Below are 21,034 nucleotides of genomic sequence, written 5' to 3'. Positions count from 1 at the left end.
CTATTTTTTCGCATCCCTTCCATCGCTTCTATGGTATCATTCATGTTACCCAGTGTTCATATACTGTATGGTGTATTTCTGTTTGATTAGGCCTTTTAGTGATGACAATGCAGAATGGCTCAAGCTGGCTGATGGTGGAGATAAGTCAGATTCTGATATGGTAAATAAATAAATAGATAAATGACAAATGGATGGATAAGTAGATGAATGACAAAATAAATACATGGTTGAATAAATGTACATATTATGTAATTTACCTTCAAGTGTTCAAATCTATGTTTATCCAACAAGTGTGGTGAGTGGTTTAAAGTGTCAATTATTCATACTGTTAATTATGTATAAGCAACTAAAATAATCAATTTTTGAAATGCTTTGACAATTGTTTCCAAATAACAAAGAAAAAAATGATGTAAAAAGAACTGAAATACTATATTTCTCAGTGGCAAAAATACAGTACTTTTATGCCACTGTATGTGTACAGTATATGATAATAAGAAAGCGAGAAATGTATGTAGAGTGTTTATGTTTTTATTTTTCTAATTACAGCCTGATGAATTTGAGGATGATGATAATAAAGATAGCAATCATGATGATGAATCAGGAAGTGATCAAGAGGCTGAAAGTGACGACGAGGTATGATATTGCACCTCATTTACAGATAGCTCTTACTTGATACCACATCTACGGCATACAGTAGAATTTATAAGAAAAAGGAAACAATATTTCATTGTATAGGGATTCTTTTGTAAAGCAAGAGAGTGTACTGTATGAACAAGACACCTTTAATGAATAGACATTTTTTTAAATTAATGCAACCCAAATAACCGCTGCTGCTGGATAAAAAAATTGTTAGACAAGCTGCATGTAGAAAAGCACTGTAAATACAGTATGCTGACTCTGCATGCAAAGATTAAATTGTTGGTCATCGTAACAACTGAAGGGCTTGCTGTGATCAATTGTCCTTTGCATGTAGTTGTAGGTTAATCTATTTTTTAACTAGATGCTTCCGGTTGAGAAGAAAGCCAAGAAGCTGGACAAGAAAAAAGCTCGTGACAAGTAAGTTGTCTCGATTTGCCCCAATAAGAACCAAAGTACTGAAATCATTAATGACAACTAGTATGGGATGTACTATATTTTATGTTTTATGGTGCTAATATAAGTATGTTTGGCCTACAAATGTTTTTCTCAGAAAACTTGCTGATGAAGAAATGAAGACCAACATCTCTTCAACAGAAGTGTTTGTTTTGCCAAGCGGTCAAGAAATAGAGAAAGAAGGTGAGACAAGTTACAGTACAATGCTTTAATCTATAAAAAGAAATAAAATAAGATAAGGTAAATTTTGGCATCCAATACAACAATGAAGTCGAATAACTAACACAACTCAGATAGGAATACGAAAATCTTGATTTAGCTTTGTAAGATAGCATGATTGCCAAAAAAAAACACACACACACACTTTGATTGCATTATGTTTTTTTTTTCTTGTCCCTATTGTAGCCAATGAACCACCAGAACTGGCACTGATCAACCAGCGAATCCGAGAAAACATCCAGGCATTAAGCAACTTTAGCAAAGCAAGAGAGCCTGGGAGGTGAGTTGCAAGGCCTGAGCCAAGGATCAGGCACTGAGACAAATCAGATTCCTGCCACTGTCAGCTTTGTACAATAGGTCGATTTTCCTATAAGATGGTCTGTACAGTATGTTTGTTACACATTCCATCGATCCACAATGCTAGTTGTACCTCGTAGCTCAGTCAAAAACAGTTTTATTAACATTCTATTTCATCAATTATAAATGTATTTTGTGGACCTGTGTTTAACAGAAGTAAATGTTCTCAAGAATAGTACTTTCTTTCTGAAGTTTTCTCTTTTTTTTTCAGGTCTCGCAAAGAGTACCTTTCTCTGCTTTTGAAAGACTTGTGTACATACTACAGCTATGGGGAGTTTCTCATGGAAAAGTTTTTGGAGATGTTCCAATTGAATGAGGTTTGTCTAATTTTTTTTCTTGAGAGCTGTGTCATGTGTACTACTGTACATATGATGCAGAATTTGTGGTTTAATTATCTATTATGTGTGTGGGTTAAGTATTATGATTTACTTGAATAGTATATGGTTTGTCTTGTTCAAAAGGTATATTTGGAGCAGTGATACTACCAGGGGATTCACAGCTACCAGGCTACCTCTGTTATGTGTTAATAAAATCATCCATATAATTTAAAGTTTTACATCCTTGGCCATTTTTCAGCTGATTGAGTTTCTTGAGGCCAATGAAGTCCATCGACCTGTGACCATTCGAACAAATTCGCTGAAAACAAGAAGAAGAGACTTGGCCCAGGTAAAACTTGAAAAATAAAGAGGGTACTGTATACAGCACTGTGTACTCTCTTCCTTATCTTTCTGTGAAGTTCTTTTTGCTGGTACTGTCGTGTAAGTTTACAGGATGTTCTCCAAAATATCCCCAAGTTTAGAGCCACATCTGCCAAAGCAGTTAGAGGCTAATTTTCACAATTTCTTTTTAATATTACTTACATTTATATTGTTTACAGGCTTTGATTAATCGTGGAGTAAACTTGGATCCGGTTGGGAAGTGGTCAAAAGTTGGTTTGGTTGTTTATGACTCTTCAGTTCCTATTGGTAAGTATTCTACATACATAACAAAATTATAGGTGTAATAATATACAGTGTACAAAGTTGCAGACTTTGTAGTCATTGTCTGATGGACTCCTTTCTTCACAAGATTTTCAAAAGAAAACTCAAGCATGAAATGGCTATATATTGTTTGTTTCATGTGCCAGGTGCCACGCCCGAGTACCTGGCTGGGCACTACATGATCCAAGGGTCTTCGTCAATGCTGCCCGTAATGGCCCTGGCACCTCAGGAGAAGGAGCGGGTCCTGGACATGTGTGCTGCACCTGGTGGCAAGACCACATATCTAGGTAAGGGTCCTTTGGGGTGAAGTCATAGTTTACAGCTTACAGGATACTCTTTACTCTAAACTCCTTTCTGGGCAAATGTTATAACATATCAGTGCCCTGCATTGTAAAGATACCTAACTGTTCCTATTACCTTCCGCAGCTGCACTGATGAAGAACACTGGTATTGTTGTGGCCAACGATGCTAAGAAGGAGAGAACGAAAGCTCTTGTAGCGAATATTCACAGATTAGGTACACACTTGTTGTTATATATGCTATTAAAGGCTGATTCACAGGTGCCAATTTATTGGGTCAATCATATGTACGTTCATTTGGCAGGCTCGATTAGGGGAGATATTCTTAGAAGTATATTCAATTTGCTCTTGCCTTGGCTCTGTTTAATACTCTTCTTAAAATGGGGAGAAATTGCATAAGGGTCCCCGCACCCCCACGACCCCAAGAGCCTGTTTTGTGACGGCCAAATCTGACACTACATAAAATATTTTCTGGGTGCATTGCCCCGTTTTTTTTTCTCGAAGCAGGGGCCAAGAAAATTCTAGTTTCTACTGTAAATGCTTTTTGGCCGACAATGGTCCAACCAAATTGAAGCCTTTAGTGATGTTGGCACTGATGTTAAACGGTTTGTTACCAGGTGTCACCAATACTGTTGTTTGCAACTACGACGGCCGGGCATTCCCAAAGGTACGTGCTTACTAACCTCCCAAAGGTACGTGCTTACTAACCTGGGATTGACGCCAAAGGTCGTGCTTACTAACCTCCCAAAAGTACGTGCTTACTATCGTGGGATAGACGTCAAAGGTACGTGCTTACTAACCTGGGATTGACGCCAAAGGTCGTGCTTACTAACCTCCCAAAAGTACGTGCTTACTATCGTGGGATAGACGTCAAAGGTACGTGCTTACTAACCTGGGATTGACGCTTGTGGACAACGTAGTATTGGGGCGGCCTTGCATGGACTTGCAATACCATATGCAATATCTAACTCGGGGATTTATAGGAAAGATTTTGATTTAATACACATGAAAAATGGACTTTCGTTAGACTCCAAGGAAGGAAAGAAAGGTTGGCGTTTATAATTTTGTCATCACAGCTACGCAGGCTACCAAAACATGAAACTACATCGCAAGACAAACGATCAAGTTTTTAAAGTAGATAATGTAATTGGTATGCAATTACAAAGGAAACCCGTCGATTGGTCTTTTTCTTTTTTTGCTGTTTTTCATAAAAAGACATTGCCGGAAGCAGCATTTGAAAAAATATTCATACGTTAGCTTAAAATGCATAAGCTTTATTTGCTCGATTTATTTTCTCCCTAGATGAAGTACCATCGAGTTCTTTTGTCCCAGTTCTTAAATTTGTATCCATTTCTTAATTGTAAAACATGTAAACCTTGTGGTATTATTCTCTTGATCAGGTAATGGGTGGGTTTGATCGCACTCTGCTGGACGCACCGTGTAGCGGCACAGGCGTCATATCCAAGGATCCCTCAGTTAAGACCAACAAGGTACGTGAGAGTACAGTGGAGCCCCGTAAAGCGGGCACCATGTGCACCCTGTCTGGTACACCAGAATATTATGGAACCTCATTATTGAGGACACCATAAGGTCCCTGTATGGAACACCTCAATACTGTGGAACCACATTATTAACAACGATACACGATACACAGGCCATGTCATGTATTTACTGTAGCTACTGATCCTGGTTGCTTTAGTGTGCGTTAAAAAAATCGTGAATGGAAATGCGTTTGTTTCTTGCAGACAGAAAAAGACATCCTTCGCTGCTCCCACGTGCAAAAGGAATTGATTCTTGCCGCCATCGACTCAGTGGATGCTAAGTCGCCGACTGGAGGATACATCGTCTACTCTACTTGCTCAATCATGGTATGGTTTGGCGCCTCGTTAGAACCGAATTTATATAAAAACTAAACAAAAATTTACCATGCCAAACCCTCCACCTATTTCGCCCCCTGCCCTTTTTGTTCCTACTGTAGTTTAGCTTGTCTCAAATTTGCTCAAGATAGCCGAGTTTAATCTGTTCACTCCTATACCGGTCAAAATCGGCCAAATAGACCAAATGTTTCAGATGCGTTTACCATTGACCCATAGTAAAGTACCTTTTTAGCATTATATAATATTTTGTTTGTCGCACATGGTGCAGCTGCTATGTGATTGACATTCCCATTGTTACCTCACAAGATGGAAGAGGACGAATTGGTTCATTGTTTTACTTGTCGCATACCATGTAGCTGCTATGTGATAGACATTTCCATTGTTTCGTTAGGTGGAAGAGGACGAATGGGTTGTCGATTATGCCCTCAGCAAGCGTCACGTGAAGCTGGTGCCAACTGGACTGGACTTTGGCCGGGAAGGGTTTTCCAAGTAAGTCCTGGGCCTAGTGTCTTGAGTAAGCTGTGCTGTGGTTCGCCATGTGCCACGGTAGTCTGATTGAATCTTCTGTGTTTTTTATCCGCCCACATATAATGTTTATTTGGCAATTCTTAAAAACGATAGACTAGTTCCAGTACCTCTCTGTTAAACCAGCGTTTTTTTCTCAATTATTTTTCAAATTTTTAATACGGAATCCCGTGTGGATCATTGAGTAGAGTTTTGGGCTAAATAATGCCGCGGAAACAAATCACGAGAAACTTTCATAAGGGGGAAGGGAAGGATGAGAAGGAAAGGAAAATAAATTGATATTCTTTACTTGATTCGAAACTCTTGTTCGTGCTTCTCTCTCTTTCCTTGATCCCATGGGTACAATTATTTACTAGCGAAGAAAACTTACTCCTGTTTAGGTTATAAAAACTGCGTCACATATCTTTTCGTAGCATCAAGTTGGTATACAAATAAAACTTCAGATCTAACGCTGCCGCTTGTGCCAACTAGAATTTAAATGTTAATGCTGTCTGCCTTTGTTTTTATCTATCGAGGCGTAATGCATGCTTGTTCTTGTTAACCAAAATGTGACATAACTGGGGATTTTGTTTTTGGCTGAGCTCAAAGCTATCTTATCGAGATCGTATCTTTAGTTAGTTAATCCTGAAGAATATTGGCATTGTTCGAATATTTGTCAGTACAATATTCGGGCATTCGATCTAAGATCGCATCAAACAAGCAGTTAACGAAAGTGTTTTCTCCTTTCTCTCCTGAGGAAGTCACTGGTCTGACGAGAACGCCCTCAAGTTGATATTTCTGTTGACCATGGTCTGACCATGGTCTGACCATGGTCTGATCTCTCATAGTTTTTGTCTCGTGCGTACCGAATCATAAATTAGTGATTGTCCTCTCTTATCTTAAACCCCCTGGTTTGACGAGATCACCTCGCTGGTACCCACAGAAATGACATTGCCTCCCGCGAATAAATGGGGAATCCTTAGTGTTACTGTACAAGTTCCGGCCTATCTGCGCAATCAAATGAATTGAGTTTAGTATTGTGCGTTCTCCTGGCCCCCACAGCACTTGAAAAACAGTTCTTTGTACGCTATTATTTTTCGTAAGAGATTTTACAAGTTTTTTTTTTTTTTTGCGCTAGGATCACGCGGCTGGTGGCTAGTTTCGTTACATTTTGTCACCAATAAACCTATGGAAAATCCTTAATATCACCTCAAAGGATGTGTTTTTTTCCTATTAAAAAAGAAAATGTTTTTATTAATAGAGAATGTATTTTAGATTCAATCACAGATAAACCAAGCCAATCGTTCACAATAAATAGTCGTGTTCGTGAACCAGAAGAATAAATACAATAAACCAAAAACTGGTATTCGACTTTGCCAAATTTTTTGTCTATAATAAGACGTCTGCCCTGAAAAAGTCATTATAGACGAAAATTTGGCAGAGTCGAATGCCAGTTTTTAGTGTGTTATGGTCTTTTAATGATACTGTTCACAATGAATAAAGTTTCTTTTGTTTTCGCATAAAAAACACTCTAAGATTAAAATATACAAATCTTGAGAAGGCATGTGTTATTCTTTGCGGGAGTACGTCTTTTATGTTATACAGACATTTCCTGACTGGTGTGAGCTCAAAAGGTACCTTACCTATCAGTTAGGACAAGGAATGCCTAAGCATGAACACAATTTTCTAAATAACTTATAGCTTTATATTTGAGCACAAAGCGAAAAATTTAAAAGTTGAATATCAGTGGAGGCGATAACCTCCTTGGTCGTATTGATGTTATTTATTCTCTTCACCAGGTTCCGCGGACGTCATTTCCACCCCTCCCTCAAGCTGACGCGTCGGTTTTATGCGCATGCGCATAATATGGATGGCTTTTTTGTCGCTAAACTGAAGAAATTCTCCAACAAAATCCCCGGAGAAGAAGGTGGGTAAAAATCGAGTTCGTTTAAAAATATTTTACCTATGTAAGGAAACCATGTGGTGTGAAAACAAAAAATAGTATTGAGAAGACTTTGCCGAAATTTGTGGTTTCAAATCTGGTCAGTTTTCATTTTTTGCCGAAATTTGTGGTTTCAAATCTGGTCAGGTTTCATACTTTGCTCATGTGATTTCACTCGGTTTTGAATTATAGGCTTTGCCTGAAAGCCATCGATCACAAATGAACGTGAACCATTTTACTATGCCGCTATACAAAACCAATCAATCAAGTGTCTCTTTGAAATCTTAATCACCGTTTGAAACATTCCCCGAAAACCAATGGTTGTGGATCATCCAATAGTTGTGATTCTGAATAATTCGTGTGATCCGCCGGTTTGTTTGCGAAAATAATTCCTGTTCATTAAAAAAGAAAGTACGTTTTATTTACACAGCGATTATTATGATTAGCTTAATTCCGTTTGTTTTGCTCAAGTCAATATGGTTTCATTATGCAAAACCTCTCACCGTTATACTATATCCTATTGACCCAACTTTGAGCCCAGACGTCACTGTCAATTCTTGTAATTCCCACAGGAAAAATGCCTGAAAAACATCTTTGTGGAGTTGTCCTTGTGTGATGTGATGGGCATTTCCCACATTCACAGCTCATAAATCCTTACAGAGAATGAGATCCCACACTAATTGTCAATTATGTTTACCGTAAATTTCACGGCTGTCTTCTAAGATTTTTCTTCTTCTTCGACCTCGGCTCTGAGAAGTTGCCCAGCGAAAATGTTCTTACTCTGATTACGTTGCTCCTGCATTAGCAGCTAACGTGAAAAAGGAATTCATAAAAGAAAATTTCATTTTTTACTGGTAATTTAACCTCGATTCACGGGAAATCATTTCTTTTATAGTTTTCAGTTTGTTTCATCTCGCTGCATGAAGTATCAAACTGAGAGTTTCCCACACACAAAAAAAAACTTGACTTTGCCTATGAAAAAAAAACTATATTTATTCCGCTTCCGATAATGTAGGCCAAGAAGATTCAGTTTTTATTGAATTAAAAGCAATTCTTTTTTAATACCATTTCCTTCGTTAATGATTTGCGCCATTTGCGTTAATTACAGGGGTATTGTCACTTAATCTGTCGTTTGGCTTGAAGGCAAAACTTTTAATAACCTCCTATTCACTCATGAGCTGAGAAAATCCACGCGATAAGACTCCTCACAGCATTCTCTTTTTTCTACATGCTTTCCCTCCTTATCTTAATCCTTCGTAAATCCGCCTTCTTGATGGCTCTGCCCTACGATAGATCCCCTTGTCCCCGCACGCGTCCCTCTCTCTGACCCAATTCGATTCAAGGCCAACAAAAGTACAACAGAAAATAAATTTATTGTGATATTTTAAGTTGTCAACGACAAGTAAAACCGTACAAAAGTCGTCGCCTGGGGCAGGCATCCTAACAAACACAAATTAGAAAATAGACGCTTTAAAACAAATCCCTTTCCGTTTTTGGGCCTAAGTGAGGAAGTAATATTTGCCCGTTCACGCTGCGAATGATCAAAGTGTCGTGCAAAAAGCGTTTAAATGTATCTATTTGGGCTCCAACCCTTTTAAATGATCCCGCCCAATTCATGCGGTTTCATTTCTGGGTGTTTCTCTTTCTGCACACCGCCGCTAAAAGTGTTTTGTCTGCAAAAGCGTCGAACGTCGCTTGGTTTGCGTCCGCTGCGAGCTCACCATAGTGCCGTTTGTACTCATTTGTTTAAATAAGAGCCGCGAATTACTTTGATGAAAACGTCAGATGTGACATTATGTGATTATACAACTCGGTGTCGACAGCTCGGCAGATATAATTGAGTCCAATATAGGATTCAGCCGCTCGTTTGGCGCGTCCTGCTGATTACGTCGCGGCAAAGACGATCCTCGCTATTCTTAACTCGGCGCTGCTCGCATTTGACCAGAAGCGCTAGGAAATCCCCTCTACAAGCTTTACCAACTTGGGCCTGAAACAAAGCGTCCATTAGCAGCTACGATTACCGCTTCCCCTAGCAAGGAGATTTTAATTTGCATCGATCTTTTGGTAACTGAAGTGACTTTCATTTGAGAGGAAGCGAGATAACTGTTCTATTGACTGTGAGGAAGCGAGCTCCGGTTTTTATGAATCTTTGAATTTACAAATCACGCTCTGTCGATGCCTGGCATGAGAAGCAAGTCGTGATGATATACACGGAAAATAGCCCAGTTTGCACGTGAGTGGTACAAAGAACGAGGAAAGTTCACTGTCGACTAATCTACTTTTTAATCTTTGAACGTGTGTTATCGTCTCTGGTCTTGATGAATTCATCGTACGCCAACAGCAGCAGTGAAAGCGATCCCTTCGCGCCTTCCGCCAGCAGTGAGCATTCCCTCCTGTGGATTATCCATCTCTGCGTCAGCGTGCTCATTTTCGTGGTCTCGGCAGTCGGTAATATAATCATGCTACTCATCGTCCATGGGGGTAGGCGCATCCCTCCTTCGCACTCCTCTCATGGCCACGCCCGAGGCACTCCATACGAGCTCTTCATCGCCAACCTCTGCTACACGGATTTGGCGTTTGTGTTCTGCTACCTGATTGCTAAATACGCGGGCATCCCGCGCTCTCTGCTCTTCTGCGCGCTATTTCAACCGCTGATCAACTCCACCATGGTCGCTAGCATCATGACGCTCACCGCCATGGCCATGTTCCGCCGCAGGCTCGTAATGCACCCCTACCGCCCCAAGCCCACCCGCCGCACTGTCCAGCTAAGTATAGCCGGGCTGTGGGGCATATCCATACTGTGTATGGCACCTCTAATGGCCGTTAGCCGTGTATCGCCGGACGGGATGGAATGCGTGGAGCACTGGCCAAAGTACGTGCTTAATAAAGTCTACACAGTCGTGCTGGTCGTTATTCAATACGCGGTACCGCTCACCATCATCATCGTTTCGTACTCACAGATCGTGCGCTACTTGCGCCAGCACAGACCTCCAGGCAGCCGTAACCATGGGCATGAGGTTGCTGAACGGGAGGTGATAAGGGCCTTCACGGCCATCGCTGTGTTATACACGGTGTTGAATCTCCCGGGTCAGATCGCCTGGCTTCAGCTTGTGTTCGGGTCGCTTGACTCTGCCGAGATCTGGTTCACGTTCTCGGATCTCTGTCTTGTTGCTCACAGCTGCGCGAACCCCTTTGTGTACGGGACGGTCACGCGCAGGTTTCGCTCGGGATTCGTGTACTATTTGTCCCGCATATTTTGCTGGGGCAAGCTAGCGCAACTACGCAGGGGCCATAGAGACTCGATACATGGAAACGTCGGATGCGTTCTTGTTAATGAAAGCGGGATAGCATTGGAAAACGTATCGTGTTCTTTAGTCCCGGAGCCAAAGGAGAGCACACAGGAAAAATCAATAGAGGTTAACTTATCCGACAGTCTGTGATATATCCGTGGATATATCTTACACTATAACGATACCTGTGTGCCGGTATCGGTACCTGTCGAGGAAGAATGTACCAAAGACTCATTGTATTGTTAAAAGTTATGGTGTATTAAAAATTGATCATTTAAGTCCCTAGATCAGAGTTCAGTGACAATGTTTTTTGTTTTATTTTAGTTATTAAAAACTCTTATTTCTAGAAATACGACTTTCCCTGTATTATTTTATACTTCAGAAATAGAATATAGCCGTTTTTAATGTAGGATGGGTTGAAATTGATCATTTAAGTCCCTAGATCAGACTTCAGTGACAATGTTTTTTGTTTTATTTTAGATATTAAAAACTCTTATTTCTAGAAATACGACTTTCCCTGTATTATTTTATACTTCAGAAATAGAATATAGCCGTTTTTATTGTAGGATGGGTTGAAATTGATCATTTAAGTCCCTAGATCAGACTTCAGTGACAATGTTTTTTGTTTTATTTTAGTTATTAAAAACTCTTATTTCTAGAAATACGACTTTCCCTGTATTATTTTATACTTCAGAAATAGAATATAGCCGTTTTTATTGTAGGATGGGTTGAAATTCAGGGGGATTGAAGCGGATTTAATTCAATACAAAAGACATATATTACAGTTGTATACGCTTTCATAGCCTACAAAGCAATGCGTCACACCAGTCAGGGTTTCCCTGGATCCCACTGGCGTGTTGTTGTTTATTTGGTTGTTGTATTTTTTATGTTTTTTTTTAATTTGAATGTGGAAACAATCTTAACATTTTGTAAAATAGAATCACTCAACAATATTTATAATTAACAAATGGAGCCGAAATTTCACAGCGGTTCCAGCGGGTATTTTCCTTCCTAAGTACATCTCGACATTAAACCATACAAAGTAGTGCTTTTATACCAGGTTCCCTTTTCAGAAATATGCAGTTTGTGTGCGACACTTCTCCTCCATTAGATTCTTCGAGATAACGACTTAAAGAGACGCAGTCAGCCTCTCCTTTTTTTGTTTTCTTTAGCTTCATTTATGGGTGAAATTACAAAATAACTATCCAAAAACATACTTTCATGTTTAGCTTACTAAACTTAATAGTTTAAAATGTCTAGAGTGTAGATAGATGCATGCAAATTGATTTTTTGTTGAAAAAAAGAATAATGGCTGTTGACAGAGCTTCTTAAAAGCAGCCTCTTCAAGAATCTGTATCGCTTTTAATACATATGTAAAATTTGAAATTATATTCATTTCTCTAATCGCACTTTTGGAAATACGCGTAAGGTAGAGTTTCCTGTTAGGCAAGGACTGGTTACTGGCGCTAATTCATATTATCACAGTCTATAATGATAGTATAGGACTGTAAGCATACAAAAGGCGCAAATGGATAAATCAGCTTGTCTGTGCGGCCAGACGTACGATTATTTCTCGATCGTCGCGAAGGGTTCCATTAGATTTCACGGTATCTGTATCTTTCAAATGAAATGTAGCCATTTTTATGTCGCTTCTTATAAATTATCATTGGGTTTGGAAGGACACATTAAGCTATCATCGTCTATGATAGCCCCAGGCTTATTTTCTTCTTATTTTTATTTTTATTTTTTAAATGTAATGAGAAGTGCGCTTTAAAATTGGCCCGCGATACATCTAAAAAGATGCTCAGTTCACTCAATATTGAATTCTCCATGGTTCAAGGGACTTTAGGGTTGGGTCACATTTGTATTGTGTGTAATGCGAAGGGAAGGGAGGGGGGGAGGGTAATCAGCTGGGGTAACTTTCTGTGGCCAGCCAATATCTACAAACGCATCCTGACTATGTGACGCTGACAATGGAAAGTTTGTCTTGACTGTAATGCATAATATAGTCCGAGATACAAAAATGTTGAACTATATACCGATAAAAGCGCACTAACGGTTGTGTGATGACCGGTTTTCTTAAGTATAGGTTTATTTCGAGAGCTTGTATTTATATTCGGGCAGCTTGTTTTCGAATTTTTGCGGTACAACCCAAAGGTGAACGTTCTTAGAATGCGCCGACAACAGCGGTTGACCAAGCGGTTACGCTATACCACATACTGGCAACTGTCGCGTTTTCCATCCTAGATTCTGCTAAATCCTTAAAAGCAAATGAGGAAATCCTTAAACGCCTAATTTTAATTTTTTTTTTTAAATTAATTGTTTGGTTTTTTTTCATAAAATTCTCAATTTGGGAGGCGCACTTTTCGCGTTCGCGTTTTAGCTGGAATGGCCTGGCTATGGCTAGCGAGTTTTTCGTGACAACGCCTTCTTTTTCCTATCTGTCAAATCCATCTTTCATCAACAAAACGTTGTTTTTTCATTCGATATTGGAGGAGAGTGGGATTAAATTTCGAAATAACCATTTAAGATAAATTTTTCATTCATCAATCGAAAATATAATATACAAGCTTCCCCGATTCAGCCGATCAAAATGCTTCTTCACACTTGGTATTTTGCTAGGATGACAAAATACCGTATATCTCAAATCTTTCACATCACCTTTCTTTCGCAAAACATTTCTCACTTTGTGGGTGGGGTGGGGGGGGGGGTGTAGAAAACTCGCAGGAAATCGCGCAGGCGCATAACTTACAAAAAGCAAAAACGTTATATTTAATAACCAGTATCAACTATGGAAAAAATATCCAATTCAACGCCTCTGACTACAAGAATATCTGACACAAACGTATTGTCTTACAATATAAAATTTTCTTTTTTTTCTTCTTCTTTTTGTAAAATATCATTACAATTAATAATTTATGCTTATGCAATAAAAAGAAGTCGCTGGTTTTAATGTTTAATTTGATTCAAATGGATTCTACTCCTCCAATGAGCATCTTACTTGAATTGATTTTTGCGGTAGTAACAGATTCGAAGCAGAGTTTACATATAGCAACCTCGGATGACTTCTCGGTTGATTTTAAAACTTGGAACAGGCTAAGTCACGTGGCACGGAGAGGACCACAGGGATCCTGGAACTAAGTTACGTCTTATATTAAGATACTGACAAACAACCACTAAGCACATGTATTCGTGAGATGACGTCTGATACTGAAAAAAAACCTTTTTTTTCTGCTTTACAACCGTGAGTTTGTGATTGATGGTCAAAGGCACTAAGGACTCGTAATTACAGTTCCAACCTCGGTTTCAGGCAAACGATTCGCAAATACAGCGAAATCATGAAAATTGATGAATATTGAATTGTTTCATAAAATTCCCCTGAAACCAAGGCTCACCTTGGCTCACACTGAGCTATCCGTGTTGAATCTCTTTGGAAATTTAAACCTAGCGTGTGAACCTTTGTGCGCGCGTCATGAGAACATTCATTTATATGCTAAACGGACTGTTTTTAATATCGCCAAGTAAATGAAACTTCAACGTGACATTTAATTAAGCAAATAATACCCTTTCTTTAAAGCGACATATGGAAACATCTGACTAGACTACACCTTGAATCTTCATAGTATTTACTGCCTAGTTTTATAGAAACTCGTTGGTTAGGCCCATTGTGGATTGTGCGAAGTTGCTCCAACACTGTTGGTTTTAGGCCATGAATCGCACAATGTTTGATGTAAATGTGGCTATAAATCGGATTGACCTAGAACAGGTACAATCTACCAGTCAAGCTGTAAGTGTCACTTTTCTGGTGTTAGCTCTCCTTGGTAACTCTCTGGTGTTGCTCGTCATCTACGGACACAAAACCAATCGCGAAAGAAGCATATTTGATGTCGCAATCGTTAACCTAAGTATCGCCAACTTGTCTTTTGTCGTTACGAGTCTATTTGCTTTCCACTCTCGACTGACAAAGTCTCGTGCATACTGCGTTGTTTTCTTTACATTGAACACTTCATCTCTTAACGTGAGTATGTTTATCTTAAGCACAATGGCCGAATTGCGTAGGAAGGTTGTCCTGAACCCTTTCCGTCCTAAGCCCTCGTCCCGCTCCATCAAGCTCGTCCTGTGCGGGTTATGGTTGCTGGCTCTTGGTATGTCATGCCCTGTCGGACTCGTCATTCAAGCTTCAAGTGATCAGTGCTACGAGCAGTGGCCGTCACCGATTCTCAATCAGGTGTACACCGTCGGATTAACAGTGGCCGTGTACATTGTACCAATAGCTCTATTAATCAACGCGTACACCCGCATCGTGCTATACACGAAAAAACACGCGCAGGGCATGAGGAACATGCGTGTCACGCGAGCTCGTGATGACCGCGAGATGATGAAGGCTTCGTTGATCATCATGGCGATATACACCATACTGACGTTGCCTAACCATCTCGGATGGCTTCTACGCGTGTTCAACGTTCGCATCGCTAACAAACTGATCCTTTACTCCTGGCCGCTTGTCAACGTGCAGTCCATGTGTGATCCCTTCGTTTACGGTGTGATCATGGCGCGCTTTCGACGCGGTTTTGCACGTTACTTTTCTTTCGGCTTATGGAGGCATCGCATGAGACTGGCCCCGGCCAATCCTAGTAACATGAGTATCCAAGGTGTTAGGTGGAATCCGAGCTATCGGGCTGAATCCGAGGTCTAAAGTGATAGTCTAGGTATTTATAGTTGAGGTTACGATGGTAGAATATATTTGACTAGATGATAACCAAGGGCATTGAATGTCTGACCTGTTGGAATGGGTCTTAGATGACAACTTACAGCATTGAATGTCTGACCTGTTGGAATGGGTCTTAAATGTTAGAATAGATCTTAGATGGGGTCGTAGATAGTAGAATAGATCTTAGATGACAACTTACAGCATTGAATGTCTGACCTGGTAGAATATGTCTTAAATGTTAGAATAGATCTTAGATGACAACCAAGGGCATTGAATGTCTGACCTGTTGGAATTGGTCGCTGTTTTTTTTTTTTTTTTTTTTTTTTTGGGGGGGGGGGGGTGGGGTAATTTTAAACCTTTTTTATTATTAGTTTTTTATCTGTATGTTTCTTCTTTTCCCGTCCTTTTGTCTGCTCGCAGCTTTTGTTTAATCACGAAAACGGCCGCAATCTTTGCGGCGTCCCTCAAACAAGATCTAAATCGAAGATGGCGGCCGATCACTAGACCAATTTAGTCTTAGACACCGTTTACAAGCAGGCTTTTTCTCTGTCTGCTTAGCAGGTAAATTAGAAAAAGAACATATGTGTGTGTGTGTGTGCACAATTTGTGTCAACGTTGCACGACCTTATGATACCTTTTGGTCAGCTTATATGTAACAGAAATGTTACATATTCAACGTCAACTCAACGTCTTTTTCCGATAGGACAAAAAAATACTCTTAAAGTTTAAATGGAATACTTATAAACTTATGAATGTACATGTTGCTGATCTAATTGTGTCCGTGGATAAGTAATATATACGTGACAGCCTTTTTTTGGGTAGCAAACCCCATAAACGCGGTCCGTCGGAGGTATGCAAATTTTTTATGCGCATCATCACTTTTAAACAGCAAAATAGTTGCACATTTTTATTTTTCGGCATCTGCACTTGCAATTTTACACGTGTGACAAAGTTTGAATCCTAGTAAACCTGCTAGCGTTTGAACAACTATAAAGTTGCCTCCATTTGCGCTATCTGCACAAGCAAATAAAAATTGTTACCGAAATTGCTGGCCATCTACACGGCCAACTATAAAAAAAAGTAAACTAAAAATTGCTCGTGTACATGAAGTGTAGGAACCCTGGTTTCGAGCGACCGAAATGAATATTTAAATAGCGACCTAAACCCACTCGTTTCCATCATTTGAAACTTTTATTATTTTGCATAACTATAATTAAATGAATGAATGAATAAAATAAATGAAAGAACTACAAGTCGGATCGAGATTCCCTTATGTAATGCAAAACAAAGTCATCATTTCATTATGTCATTATGATAATAAGGTCTGGAAGCTTGACACGGTGGTTTGTTATTGGTTCTTTGTGTGTGATAAGTGTCAGACATACCCCTATATCTATCCTCAAAAACTACTATGTTTTTCAGGTCCAGCTCCCCTTCTTCCAAAGCCAGCGGACGAGGATGACGAAGGGTCTGGAAACGAAGAAAGCACAGAAACTCCAGGCGGGACATCACCAAAGGAAACAAACATAACAACTGATAAATCACCTAGCTCCTCGCCCAAGAAAACGAGGCCCAAGTCCAACAAGCAGAAAAAGAAATCCGGAAAAAAGACTAAGACAAATTAGTTGCTGTCTGGTAGAATTAAAGTGAGCATTACTGTAATGGGAGACCGTTTTATTAAAGGGGTCGACCATGTGAGAAAAAGGGGAGATCCATTTGGTGCTACAAGGGGTCGACCATGTAAGAAAAAGGGGAGATCCATTTGGTGCTACAAGGGGTGGGCCATGTAAGAAAAAGGGGAGATCCATTTGGTGCTACAAGGGGTGGACCATGTAAGAAAAAGGGGAGATCCATTTGGTACTACAAGGGGTCGACCATGTAAGAAAAAGGGGAGATCCATTTGGTGCTACAAGGGGTGGACCATGTGAGAAAAAGGGGAGATCCATTTGTTACTACAAGGGGTGGACCGTGTAAGAAAAAGGGGAGATCCATTTGGTACTACAAGGGGTGGACCATGTGAGAAAAAGGGGAGATCCATTTGGTGCTACAAGGGGTGGACCATGTAAGAAAAAGGGGAGATCCATTTGGTGCTACAAGGGGTGGACCATGTGAGAAAAAGGGGAGATCCATTTGGTGCTACAAGGGGTCGACCATGTAAGAAAAAGGGGAGATCCATTTGGTGCTACAAGGGGTGGACCATGTGAGAAAAAGGGGAGATCCATTTGGTGCTACAAGGGGTGGACCATGTGAGAAAAAGGGGAGATCCATTTGGTGCTACAAGGGGTGGACCATGTGAGAAAAAGGGGAGATCCATTTGGTACTACAAGGGGTCGACCATGTAAGAAAAAGGGGAGATCCATTTGGTGCTACAAGGGGTGGACCATGTGAGAAAAAGGGGAGATCCATTTGGTGCTACAAGGGGTCGACCATGTAAGAAAAAGGGGAGATCCATTTGGTGCTACAAGGGGTGGACCATGTGAGAAAAAGGGGAGATCCATTTGGTACTACAAGGGGTCGACCATGTAAGAAAAAGGGGAGATCCATTTGGTGCTACAAGGGGTGGACCATGTGAGAAAAAGGGGAGATCCATTTGGTGCTACAAGGGGTCGACCATGTAAGAAAAAGGGGAGATCCATTTGGTGCTACAAGGGGTGGACCATGTAAGAAAAAGGGGAGATCCATTTGGTACTACAAGGGGTCGACCATGTAAGAAAAAGGGGAGATCCATTTGGTGCTACAAGGGGTGGATCATGTGAGAAAAAGGGGAGATCCATTTGTTACTACAAGGGGTCGACCATGTAAGAAAAAGGGGAGATCCATTTGGTGCTACAAGGGGTGGACCATGTGAGAAAAAGGGGAGATCCATTTGGTGCTACAAGGGGTGGACCATGTGAGAAAAAGGGGAGATCCATTTGGTGCTACAAGGGGTGGACCATGTGAGAAAAAGGGGAGATCCATTTGGTACTACAAGGGGTCGACCATGTAAGAAAAAGAGGAGATCCATTTGGTGCTACAAGGGGTGGACCATGTGAGAAAAAGGGGAGATCCATTTGGTGCTACAAGGGGTGGACCATGTGAGAAAAAGGGGAGATCCATTTGGTGCTACAAGGGGTGGACCATGTGAGAAAAAGGGGAGATCCATTTGGTACTACAAGGGGTCGACCATGTAAGAAAAAGGGGAGATCCATTTGGTGCTACAAGGGGTGGACCATGTGAGAAAAAGGGGAGATCCATTTGTTACTACAAGGGGTCGACCATGTAAGAAAAAGGGGAGATCCATTTGGTGCTACAAGGGGTGGACCATGTAAGAAAAAGGGGAGATCCATTTGGTGCTACAAGGGGTGGACCATGTGAGAAAAAGGGGAGATCCATTTGGTGCTACATAGGGGTGGACCATGTAAGAAAAAGGGGAGATCCATTTGGTGCTACAAGGGGTGGACCATGTGAGAAAAAGGGGAGATCCATTTGGTGCTACAAGGGGTGGACCATGTGAGAAAAAGGGGAGATCCATTTGGTGCTACAAGGGGTGGACCATGTAAGAAAAAGGGGAGATCCATTTGGTGCTACAAGGGGGTGGACCATGTAAGAAAAAGGGGAGATCCATTTGGTGCTACAAGGGGTGGACCATGTGAGAAAAAGGGGAGATCCATTTGGTGCTACATAGGGGTGGACCATGTAAGAAAAAGGGGAGATCCATTTGGTGCTACAAGGGGTGGGCCATGTAAGAAAAAGGGGAGATCCATTTGGTGCTACAAGGGGTGGACCATGTAAGAAAAAGGGGAGATCCATTTGGTACTACAAGGGGTGGACCATGTAAGAAAAAGGGGAGATCCATTTGGTACTACAAGGGGTGGACCATGTAAGAAAAAGGGAAGATCCATTTGGTGCTACATAGGGGTGGACCATGTAAGAAAAAGGGGAGATCCATTTGGTACTACAAGGGGTGGACCATGTAAGAAAAAGGGGAGATCCATTTGGTACTACAAGGGGTGGACCATGTGAGAAAAAGGGGAGATCCATTTGGTGCTACAAGGGGTGGACCATGTGAGAAAAAGTGGAGATCCATTTGGTACTAGGGGTGGACCATGTGAAAAAAGGGGAGATCCATTTGGTACTACAAGGGGTGGACCATGTAAGAAAAAGGGGAGATCCATTTGGTACTACAAGGGGTGGACCATGTAAGAAAAAGGGGAGATCCATTTGGTACTACAAGGGGTGGACCGTGTAAGAAAAAGGGGAGATCCATTTGGTGCTACAAGGGGTGGACCATGTGAGAAAAAGGGGAGATCCATTTGGTACTACAAGGGGTGGACCATGTAAGAAAAAGGGGAGATCCATTTGGTACTACAAGGGGTGGACCGTGTAAGAAAAAGGGGAGATCCATTTGGTACTACAAGGGGTGGACCATGTAAGAAAAAGGGGAGATCCATTTGGTACTACAAGGGGTGGACCATGTAAGAAAGAATGGGCAGTGCACTTCATAGAACAAGGGAGAGCTATGTGAGGAAAAAGAACGGTCCATTTAAAAGAAAAAGAGCTGGATCATGTGGCTCAAAATGGGCGATACAATTGATGTATTATCTTAGTATGGACTATGGGACAAAAGTGGGGTCAATTTAAAAAAAAACAGGCAGTGGCGCTCTGCCTCACTTTCTGTGTATTTAAGCTGCCAGCAAACAGCGCCAACTTCGATTATTGCTAGAGCAGCGCCTAGCATAACTACAAAGCATAGAGAATGTTTGCTGAGCTTGACATGAGCTTTATCATTCTGCAATGGGTCCCAAAATGCTAGATTGTTGGCTGAGCGTGACATAAGCTTTAGCATTCTGCAATTGTACTCATGGTGTTAGAATGTTGGTTGGGTTTGACATGAGTTTTATCATTCTGTAATTGGTCCTTTAATGTTAGAATGTTGGCTGTGCTTGACATAAGCTTGAGCATTCTGCAATTGGTCTCATGATGTTAGAATGTTGGCTGAGCTTGACATTGGCTAAGCTTGACATTGATTATGTTATTGCGGTTCATTTTTTGTATCAAATTTTGATTTTATTTAGCTCGTTCATACTATTTTTTTTTACTTTTACGAGTCTTGAAAAGGAAAAATACCACAGATTACAACAGTTTTCGAATCTAGTGTAAACTTAATATAACGAAATAGAAGGGAATAAAGAAAATAATCGTAATCGATAATGTTGTTAAATCGAGATTATTTTCCTCGACTTTTAATGGTTTGCGGAGCTGAAATGAATATCTTTATACCCAGAGTATCGATAAATCAAGGTTCCTCTGTAATTGTACTTTTTTCTCGGAGACAAGAAGTAAGAAGTATACGGTTGACTAACGTCAGCACCTGTACATTTTTTGTTATTATTTTCCTATTATTAGTCTATTTTGAAAACCAGAGCTTTGAAAAAAGAACCCAAAGAACAACAGACTTTGTTACAAATCTGATAGTAAAAACATCTTATTTTAGTTAGCCCTTCTAACTATGCCAACGCCCTACCCCTCCTTGCCAACAATTCTTCGTTTGTGTTTTAAGTAATGTCTGTAACAATCCATGCGAAAATATGCAAAATCCCAATGTCTATGACATACAGCTTTCCCAACAGTGTTTCCTCATTATTTTCGTACAGGAAGTACTTGCCTTTAAGCCAGTTAGGCTCGACTTATGCGTCGCACTCCTGCCGTGCCGAATCTAATTTTTTGCAATGCGCATTTAAACAGTTCGACGTCTAAAAGTTTAACACGGCTGTCACAACTTTT

At 40.6% G+C, this 21,034-nt stretch overlaps 1 protein-coding gene across 1 annotated transcript in view; it reads left to right on the top strand.

Moving 5' to 3' along the window:
* The window catches only part of LOC5512628 (probable 28S rRNA (cytosine-C(5))-methyltransferase), a 32,041-nt gene extending 11,583 nt beyond the window's left edge, over positions 1 to 20,458 (top strand). The window contains exons 8-23 of the mRNA XM_001632908.3: positions 91 to 160; positions 547 to 633; positions 1,001 to 1,056; positions 1,190 to 1,275; positions 1,498 to 1,591; positions 1,880 to 1,985; positions 2,245 to 2,334; positions 2,546 to 2,633; positions 2,795 to 2,935; positions 3,075 to 3,164; positions 3,565 to 3,614; positions 4,348 to 4,437; positions 4,693 to 4,815; positions 5,216 to 5,313; positions 7,128 to 7,255; positions 16,694 to 20,458. Of these exons, the coding sequence (XP_001632958.2) occupies positions 91 to 160; positions 547 to 633; positions 1,001 to 1,056; positions 1,190 to 1,275; positions 1,498 to 1,591; positions 1,880 to 1,985; positions 2,245 to 2,334; positions 2,546 to 2,633; positions 2,795 to 2,935; positions 3,075 to 3,164; positions 3,565 to 3,614; positions 4,348 to 4,437; positions 4,693 to 4,815; positions 5,216 to 5,313; positions 7,128 to 7,255; positions 16,694 to 16,896 (1,600 nt within the window). The 3' untranslated portion in view covers positions 16,897 to 20,458. The remainder of the gene's footprint in view (positions 1 to 90; positions 161 to 546; positions 634 to 1,000; positions 1,057 to 1,189; positions 1,276 to 1,497; positions 1,592 to 1,879; positions 1,986 to 2,244; positions 2,335 to 2,545; positions 2,634 to 2,794; positions 2,936 to 3,074; positions 3,165 to 3,564; positions 3,615 to 4,347; positions 4,438 to 4,692; positions 4,816 to 5,215; positions 5,314 to 7,127; positions 7,256 to 16,693) is intronic.
* The last annotated feature ends 576 nt before the right edge of the window (positions 20,459 to 21,034 follow it).

This window comes from Nematostella vectensis, chromosome 3 (assembly GCF_932526225.1).
Source record: "Nematostella vectensis chromosome 3, jaNemVect1.1, whole genome shotgun sequence".
NCBI classification, from domain to species: Eukaryota; Metazoa; Cnidaria; class Anthozoa; order Actiniaria; family Edwardsiidae; genus Nematostella; species Nematostella vectensis.
Note: the sequence above shows the minus strand (reverse complement) of the source record. Positions and strands in the feature narration are given on the sequence as shown.